The sequence below is a fragment of the Penaeus chinensis genome, chromosome 1 (genome assembly GCF_019202785.1).
Source record: "Penaeus chinensis breed Huanghai No. 1 chromosome 1, ASM1920278v2, whole genome shotgun sequence".
Lineage (NCBI taxonomy): Eukaryota > Metazoa > Arthropoda > Malacostraca > Decapoda > Penaeidae > Penaeus > Penaeus chinensis.
In genome coordinates this window covers 19,078,020-19,088,019 of record NC_061819.1, presented here as the reverse complement: position 1 = coordinate 19,088,019, position 10,000 = coordinate 19,078,020, and the positions used below count along the sequence as shown (strand labels likewise).

The window sequence follows — 10,000 nt, the reverse complement described above, 5'->3', positions numbered from 1 at the left end:
TAAATAGATAAGTCCCTAGGGACTTTGTATTAACTTTTAATTTGAGATCTATATAATAATGATAAATAAAACACTTTCAAATCACTTCAAAGCTATTTTTCTAAGATGATCTGAAATGGAACATTATGTAATTGAAACCTTATAACAGTGTGTGAATCTAATATAAAATTCATCACATTTACATCCCAAAAGTGAGACCTAAAATACATGTTTTAAGGCTAATAATCATCCTGCCAATATTGACTGTCTTTCCTAGAGAAATGAAGCCATTTCAGAGGTAATTCCTTGATCCTCTTACAAGCACTTTGGGCTCAACATGTTATATAATGGTAAAGCAGTTTTTGTATCTTTGTCAATGTATTATACAATTTACAAGTACACATACAAAATCTTTGAAAACATTGTAAGTACAGCACTGACAAAATATTGTTTTTCTTTGAATAGGTCAACTGTACAATGTGAGCAGAGACTTAAGAAATATGATAAAATTATATTCATATCAAAGTGATGTAAATATCATAAATGCAACAAATACTAGTATCTAAAGACATCATGTTAACACAAGTTTGTCACCAAAACGGCACAGAGGTGCCACTTGCACACTATAATTTTAAAAAATATTAAGCTATTTGCCATTACCATGTACTGTTGACAACTGGCTTTTTCAGGACTTTTGTCAGCCTGCAAGCCCATGTGCATCACCATTATTTAGTTTTTATCTTTTTTTTTTTGCATTTTATGTTTTCTTAGCTTATTAAATTTGTGCTTCCTAAACAGACAAAACAATGTACAACAGAAGTAACTATCTCACAGAAGGGTATTTGTGAAACAAACAAGGGGAAATAATTTTATAATTGTATAATAAAATAAAGAAACACAATAATGAAAAGCGACTGCAAATGTGAAGAGGAAATTTTTTTCTATAAAATAGCAGTACTAATAATCTAATGAAACAAACCAAACAGTAGAGCAATTCCATACCTTCTGACTTCCTTAAAATACTACTAATAAAAAAGATATGAGGGTTTTATCTGTTTTGGAGGCCTTCATATATTCTAGGACTTGTGAGAAATCTTTGGTGAGTCATTATTACAAGAATGACTACAGAAAAAAACTGATTCAGCTACAAGAATGTAGTCATTTCATCTTGAATATCTAAAATGTTGCAAGGCATCACAGAAGATTGCTCAAGTAGTTAAAGTGTCAAAGTGGTACAACTGAAATGCAAAACAAAGTTAGTCTTCAGAGCAATCATTTATCTAAAAAAAAAAAAATAATAATAATAATAATAATAAGCAAACATTACAGATTTCAAATTTACACATTCAAACAAACCAAAAATTAGTGACTTAGTGAAATAAAAATTCCTCACATTGTGTTGCTTACTAAAATTATCTGCAGTGTCTTGATCTGCACTACAGTAAAAATATAAAAATGTTCACACTGACACATCTCATCCATGATAGACTTCAATATACATATTTGTATATGTGAGCATGTTTTTTATATATATGCATGTTTGTAATTGTGAACACATGTAAATATTACAAATGTGTACATTGATGTGTACGTACAAGCACTCACACATACTGATGCAAAATCATGCACACAAAAGCACCCATCCTATACACACAAATGCAAATATAAGAAAAAAAACTGAAAACCATGTGTTTAATATCAAATCACAAGACTAGTCTACTTTTAACTGTAGCATTGTATTTGTTCAAAAGAAACAAAAACCTCATTAAAAATCATAACCTGGCTAATTACTTGAAACCAATTGTTAATTATCAAAGACAATTTCAGTAAATTCACATCCACAGTCAGATATGAACATATCATGAATCCTCTTCAAGAATCTTTTACTTCAACAAGATCACAAAAGCAATCAGCTATCTATAGTAATGATAGCAATTCACTGATAATAATGATAATGATAAAAAAGACAAGAAAATGAAGTCTCCTATCCCTACCAGAGAGTACAGATATGTATTATACTTGCCAATATGAATAAGTACAAAAAAGTATGAGAATTCCTGTTCCATTTAAGAAAAGAATAAAAAAAAATTGCTGGTTCTCTTATAAAAAAAAAAAAAAAAAAAAAAAAAAAAAAAAAAAAAAAACAATCAAGAAAAAGGATTTGTTACATCCTTTTATTTTTTATACATAATGTGTCCTTCAATATAAAATATAGCATACACCATCATAATTCTGTCTAACCAATGCTCAATGCATAAATTCTCTGTTCTATCTTTAATGTTAATTCAATAAATTGGGATCTTATTCTGGCCCATGAAGGACCTATTACGACTTCAGAGATTGCAGACATTTCCAGTCTTAAGCTTGGAGATTTCCATCATATAACCTTTAAAGACACAGTGAGAAAAACGATCAAAATTTAAGGCATAGCACTTCTGTTTACTATGAAGTCTTGGAAGTAATAACTGTATGCACTATGGTATCTTAATACTCTATAAACAGCAGAAGTGAGACTCCCCCTTCTCCAGCAACATTATAGTCCACACTGTCTTGGGGTGTAGGAATGTCTCTATGAAGTTAGGCCGACAGAAGGTCTTCTTTGAGGTGTTGGTCTACACAGGATTAGTGTGGTTGGACTGGACCACCACCTCCTCCAGAGCTGCCAATGAAATGCAAGTTATTAAAATAAGTGGTAAAAAATGCTATTCTGTAATAGTACTTGATAACTTCATATTTAGTTGGAGGAAACAGAGAGTAGGACCAAGATTTAGAAATTTAGGAAGAAAAAGCAACAAATAATTGTAGAAAAGACATAAATGAGAAAGAATCTCTTACTTTGTGAGCTTAATCATGCTCATTAAATTTTCTTTTCCCCAATGAGAAAGTTTCAGATGCTTAAACACAAAATTAATGAAAGGGACAAAGAGTAAGGCAGAGTGGGATTTTGAAAAAATCACAATTAGAATTAGATTTAGAAAGAGCAAAGGTAACAAAATAGTAATTTACTGAGCAATAACAATACTCACGATATGTGTGGTTATTTGTGAATCCTGTGGTAAGGTCATTTTCTTCCTCATCTTCAGCCCATCGTTGGCGAGAGCCTAGGAGGTCATCTGTATCTTCATCAACACATCGCTGAGGGTAGGTGACCCCATCACCTAGGCTGTTGTGTGGACAAATTAGCAATGAATGAATTTCAATTTGTAGTATGACTGAAACATAGTTCTTTTAATTAAAAATAGTAAACTAGAATTTTATGTGTTATAAGGATATCTCTAATAAATCCCTTCTTATACCATATTCATATGAAATCAAGGAGTTTAATGTAAAGTAACTGAAATCCTCAGATTCTTACTTTAATGTCAAATATATTGCTGCATTGTTAAAGGCGATATATTTAGAGTGCAAGTATCTGATACAATCAACACATAGCCATGGATCTAAATAATGCTCTATATTAACCCGCATAATATATACAAGATCTGCATAATCTTGAATAAAATGCAGAGACACAAAAAGGAAAAAGCATTGCTAAAGAAAATAAGAACCTAGAAGTTCCAAACAATATATACAGCAACATAAAGCCAGCACTTTTATTAATGTAAAATTATTTGTTTAACTGTTAAGTTTCACAGATCACACTTTGAGTGTCATGTATGTAATAAAAGCACAATGTTATTTTTCAATTATTTTAGGTAAGGAAATAAATGGGAAAGAAATAATATCAAGGATGGCTATGATTGTAATAAATGACCATAATAAATAATAAATAATAATAATAAAAACAATGATAATAATAATAATAATTGTAATAACAACAATAATAATAATAATGACGATGATATATATTATCAAGTAAAGTAGATATGAATGAGAATGAATATCTTCAGAATACAAGAGATGTATTTGACTGGTTATGGGTATCTCTTCATCAGAAATATTTCTGAGGAAGATACAAGATATAACACCTTTCCTACATCTGTGGCAATGAATATGATTCAAATACTATCATTACAGTGATAGCGATGAAGATTACTATAGACAACAAAAATGAAGATAATAACAACAATAATAATAATAATAATAATAACAATAACAATAATAATAATAATAATAATAACAATAATAATAGTAATACTACTACTAATAATAATGGTAATAAAATAGTAATATATTTCATTAATAAAATCAATAATAATTGTAATAAGAAAATAAGAAATAATAATAATAAGAAATGTCAACACCTGTGACTATAACAGCACTATTACTACTAATACTGCAAACAGCATAGCAGTACTATTACCATTACTGTAATGATCCCAAGAAAGGTAAGAGCAATGATCATAATGGCGATGAGAATTATGAAGATGATTAATGTCATTCATAATTACAAAAAAAAAAAAAAAATAATAAAAAAAATAAAAAAAAAATAAATAAATAAATAACAAAAAAAAAGAAAAAAAAAAGAAAAGAGCACCTCGTATAATTTCCTACCCTCCATGAAATCCTAAATATCAACAAATATAATAAATACAAAAATAATAATAGTGACAGAATTTGCCTTACTGCCATGTTATCTGACAAGTTAAAGTAAAGCCACATGCAATCAAAGAAATTCATAAATGAATTCCTGGGCTTCAAGAAATGACTAAATTGAAAAATGCCTCACATCATGTATAAGAATTAAACAGGGTATGAAAAGATAGGTCTATATTTCATTGCCAGAAAACAACACACTTAGGACCACACTCAAATTCAGATTTAAATGTCAACTTTTCACTCCAGTACATTACTTCAGATTTAGATGTAGGCACTAACAACTACACTAGCATGTGACTAATAAATGGAGAATAAGATGGTTTGAAGTCAAAAGTGGAGCAATGAACTTCTTAAAAATTGGAAAGAACCATGAAACTGAAATATCAAATTAACATTAAAGGATATTTAAGCAAGATATTTGGTATTTAGACAATATTCTACTTTCCACCTTATAATGTCAGTATAGTTATTTTATCAATTAACCCAATGTGCACAGGCTTTTTCAGCAGCAGTGCGGTCCACCAAATGGGTATATCTGTATGGGCCGCATCTGTAAGGATGCCACCCGCGGCATCCCTACCATGGAATCATTACCATGGAATCATTGTAGATGCCACCTGTGAACAAGGGGTTAAATAATAAGGGAAAGGTTTTCTTTACAAAGTCTATTTGAATTCAAGTCTTACAAAAGTAGCTATTAAATGTTATCCATTTCAATATACATACATACCTACCTCCTAAATATATTTCTTAAGGAAAAAAAAAAGTCTATAAATAAAAAGACTGGCAATAAATACCTTGTAAATTTCAAATAAATTTCCTGTCTGGTTTACTTAACCCCCCCTCTCATCAGCCTGGCTATCAAGTGAAAACTCGCAGTTGGCAGCTGATTACATGCTTAGTTAGCAACTTGATACTAGTGACATATCTCCAATTATAATCTAAATCAAGTCAATATGACAATTTTATTTTTGGTAAATATTTAAGTGTGGTGCTATAACACATGCACTGTGCCTCTAAAGATCACAGAATGTGGTGTGGATGTTCTCATAATGCACATAATAGGGTTAAACCTCCCAGGCACACAGTAAATTTCTTTGTCCGTAGCAGTATTGCAAAAGTACTTTTTTTTTTCAACCCCCAAAATTACCTTACATTGGTATAAACCAAATATAATATAACATCACATATAACATATATAACATGTCTGTAGCTAAATAAATCAAGGTCATTCTATACCTTCATTCCCTTAGTAATTTCAACAGTCTATGTGTGAATGCCATCCAAACTAAGAGTTGATGAATGAATTCCCTCCTACAGCATTAACAAGCTGGGCATCACAAAAAATGTATGTGTTTGTATAAGTGTACTATGGATAAGTGCAGAACATGTGTAAAAAGTGTTGGGGTATGTCCAAGCAGAAGGAAGTATTATGATTCTGTAATTGAGAGAAGACAGTGTGGCGTAGTTTTATGTGCACAAGTGTGTGCATTTGTGGTGTGAGTTTAGATAAGTCTGGTAATTTTGTCCTATCATCACTCACACCCTCAAGATCCCTATCCACAACATCTGCACTGTCTTTGTACATGTCCTTTCAGTATTGTTCTTATAAATATTTTTACTTGACATATCATGACTTATAACTGGATATAAAAATAAATCTATGTTAAAAACTTGCATCACACAGTAGGTACTTCATGTAACTATTACTATTAATGTAAAATCATAAAAAAATCAAGAGAAAAAATAATGAAAACCAGGCTTAATATGCAAAAGGACAGCATACGCTATACAGCCTGACTGCTGAGACAAAAACAGCATTACTGACAAATGTGCTACTGAGCAATTAGGGCTATGCAATTACAAATTATTACGAGTTTGAAGCAGATCTAATAGAGACTAATTGCATCATCAGTAAACATTATCCTTCACTTCATTTTGATGCATTTTCTGTTAAAATGCTTGAATAGGTAACATAAAACTCAAAATTTTAAAAATCAAAATAATTTTACAAATACCATACAAAATAAATCTACAATACTAGGTACTCAGATTTAAATAAGTTTGTGAAAAATAAACTCAAGGACACTATAAATATCAATTAACAGGTTTTCATCTCAAATCTTATGAATTTCATGCCCTTCAATCAAATATTAAACTTAATATAAAAGCCACAGTGAATATTATAAATACTTGCAAATAATCTAGATGCTAGTCATTAAAGATTAGAAGAATCTAGAGAAAGTTTTGCTGTACTTTCAAGACAAAGAATCACATTCTAATATAAATATGTTTGTTATATATCTTTTACAATTCTCCATAAATTAATTAAAAAATATAATCAAAATAATTAATTACACATTTCTTACACTTCATTGACCCATGTGCTAGGATGACATGACATACATGCTAGGCCCACTGTGATTTTAGTGTTTTAACCCCACGTCTTCCGGGTTATGTACGGTCTGCTTTAGATTTTCCTGAGTTTTGCTACAGATGGCTCCCCATGTGCTCAGCCACCAAGGAGTTTATCAGTTGGCTTAGTGACCGCACCTGATTTCTCTATTCCTCGAATTTGCGGGAAAATGTGTTTTTCTTTCTAATACTATTAATATTAACATTGTTATTATTCTTACTGATATTATGATTATTAAAATGTCATTAAAATATTAATAACATCAAAGACGATAAAGTAATAGAAATTAAGTTTTCAAAAAATCAAGGAAAAGGGTAAACAGGTGAAATAGGTAAGATTAACAGCTGACTCCTTGGTGACTAAGCACTTGTAGAGCCAACTATGTGTAAAGACAAGAGATAAACTTTTATTACAGTGGAAAGATTTTTGTTATTGCTATTAGTATTTTCATAACATGATAATAATCATATTTTCTTTTATAATAATAAAAGTATCAATATCAACCCCTACAATCTGGATGACATAACCATTATAACATGAAAAAATTTGGCTTGAGGGGTGGGTGACATGAAAATCTGGCTGAGAGCCAGGGTGATAGGAATTTGCCATTATGAGAATTTCTGCTAAAGGCTAGGGTGATGGGAATGACCCACCTCCAAGTGCACAAAGTTCTTGGAAGGTGATTAGATTCAGTGGGGATTTAAGAAGAGGCTATTTCATTAATTCTATTAATAAATGAGTGTGGAATGTACCATCTGTGAGCCATGACTGGTAGAGCACCAGCTCCAAGGTGGATGCTATTTCCATGCTCAGGATCCAATTCCTGCCCACCATGACCAGAGGCACAGGTTGTATTACAGAAAATTGAATGTTATGGAAAAAAAGAAGAGAAGAAGACACAAATAATGAATTATTACATATTGTTATTATTATTACACTGAGCTATGCACAGTCTATTACCATCTCCGGATAAAGCAAATTAAATGACAAGTATAGAAATTGGAAAATGGCAATAAGGCTAAAAATGCTTCTGTAGAAAGAGGAAAAATAACATTGCAAAGGGGAGGCATGGAGTCTTGTAACCGCACATGAGTCTTCATGTGCACCTAGCCTACAAGCCACACACCCAGCTGAGTGACCACTCAAGTAAGCCTAATGCCATATTTTGGGCCACGTGATGGCAGTTAAGTATCCAGATACAATGGGTTAATAGCATTTGAAAGAAACCTTTTTCCTAAATAATCAAGGAATTGGGAAATTAGGTGAGGTTATGTATTGCCTACTTATCAACTCATTGTGGAGCCATCTGTGTGCAACAAAATTTATAAAAAACTATAGTGGACAGGACATGTACCAACACCCAATGGGTTAATCTAATAGTAATTTACTTTTATTTTCTTCTTAATTCCTTTTAGTAGTCCCTAACATTGTGATATGCTTCACAAACGGTCTGCACAGTACCTATTTTGCATACCTCTTGACAGCATTTGAAAATGTGAACATTTAGATTGTTTCTCATCAAATGACGGAGAAAAATATGCTCTACAAAGAATATTTCTCAGATATCCCTCCCCAAGAAAGAGGGGAAAAAACAGAATGAGCAAGAAAGAAGTGAAGAAACATGTAAACAACACAAAAAAGAAAGAAAGAACGAGAAAAAGAGATAAACACATGCAAAAACACACACACAAACAAATACATGTGTATGTATATATTCACTTTATACATATTTAAGTTATTGCCAGGAGAATACAGGATTATATGTATCATCAAACACTCTCATATCATTATCATGTCTAGATATTTAGTTTAAAAGTGTAATTTTGTATAGGTGTTCCTTGATGTGGTTCTGTCACCCTAGAACATATATATCCACTTATTTATATCAATCACATGACACCCATGGATAAAGTGACCCTCAAGTTCTCCGTTTCTTCCATTATTAATGACTGGAACATCTGAAGTCAAAGAAGGTGGTTCATGGGACATTCTTTACTTACTTTTGTAAACATTTACAGCATAGTTTGTGGTCCTCCTTGGGTATTCAACATTTGAAGATATTTGAACTTTGTAATTCACTAATAAACTGATCTTTTATTTTTCAGGACTGCATTATAATATGCATTATCATTAGATTAGATAAAGAAAGAGGCCTACTACAAATCTTAAAATAGATATAAACAAAGTTTAAAAAAAAAAGCATTGAAAACCTCTTCCTCCCTACCTGTCCTTTTGTATAACTGCACTTACATACTAGAAGATGTCTTCATATCTATGCTTCATAAGAACATAAGAGTGCCTTTTTAAAATACTTATACTTTACAATTCAACTCCATTTACCTTGTTATCTCCTTCCAGTCAGTATGAATGATAATTCTTGTGTAATCTAATTTCCCTAATATATGCATTCGAAATGATAAGACAGAGCTTAAGCTACATAAAAACTTTGGTCTTGTAATGCTTTAACAATAATTCAAATATGTAATCACCAAATAGTTCTTCTTACTCATTTAAGCAACTAGTCCTTAACTCCTGCCAATGAATTATGGTTTAGTATAGTTACGAACAATTTAAGTAGTAGAATATTCACATATACAGATGAACACATACAGTACAAGACAAATATCAAATATATCCCATGCTAGTAATTATTTATAAAATTGTTGCTAAAATGCTACATACATAGAGTTAGAATAAACAAACCTGTCATTGTACTGTTTAAGAGCACCAGATTAGTAAATACAACTTATAAATCCAGCTGACACAACCATGTTATTCTACAAGAGAAACAATACACTCTACATGAGGACTGTACTATATACCATACAGGTGTACCAATACCTTTGTCTTAAGTCTTTAAATGCAGTTTTCCTGTAAAGAAAATTGACATCAAGCAGAGTTCAGTGCATTGTGCATTAGACAGTGGAACAAGTAATAAACCAATAAATAAATAACAACAATAAAACAAATAAAAATGTATCAATAAAAATCAAAACAAACTTTATAATTTACATCAGAAATAGTATGCGAGTTGTTTTATGATTGAGTCATAAATTAACTGTGGTA

The 10,000-nt window shown here is 31.0% G+C and overlaps 1 protein-coding gene across 6 annotated transcripts in view; it reads right to left on the bottom strand.

Annotated features, from left to right (window-relative positions):
- Nucleotides 1-81: 81 nt before the first annotated feature.
- LOC125028003 (palmitoyltransferase ZDHHC20-B-like) overlaps nt 82-10,000 on the bottom strand; it is a 42,001-nt gene continuing 32,082 nt past the window's right edge. For 4 of the 6 annotated variants that reach the window (XM_047617663.1, XM_047619183.1, XM_047618357.1 and 1 more), the window contains 3 exons: nt 9,776-9,805; nt 3,006-3,142; nt 82-2,638 (listed from right to left, as the gene is read on the bottom strand). In XM_047617663.1, coding sequence (XP_047473619.1) covers nt 2,592-2,638; nt 3,006-3,142; nt 9,776-9,805 — 214 coding nt within the window. In that variant the 3' untranslated portion in view covers nt 82-2,591. The remainder of the gene's footprint in view (nt 2,639-3,005; nt 3,143-9,775; nt 9,806-10,000) is intronic. The other 2 variants (XM_047619944.1, XM_047621346.1) reach the window with 1 other exon arrangement.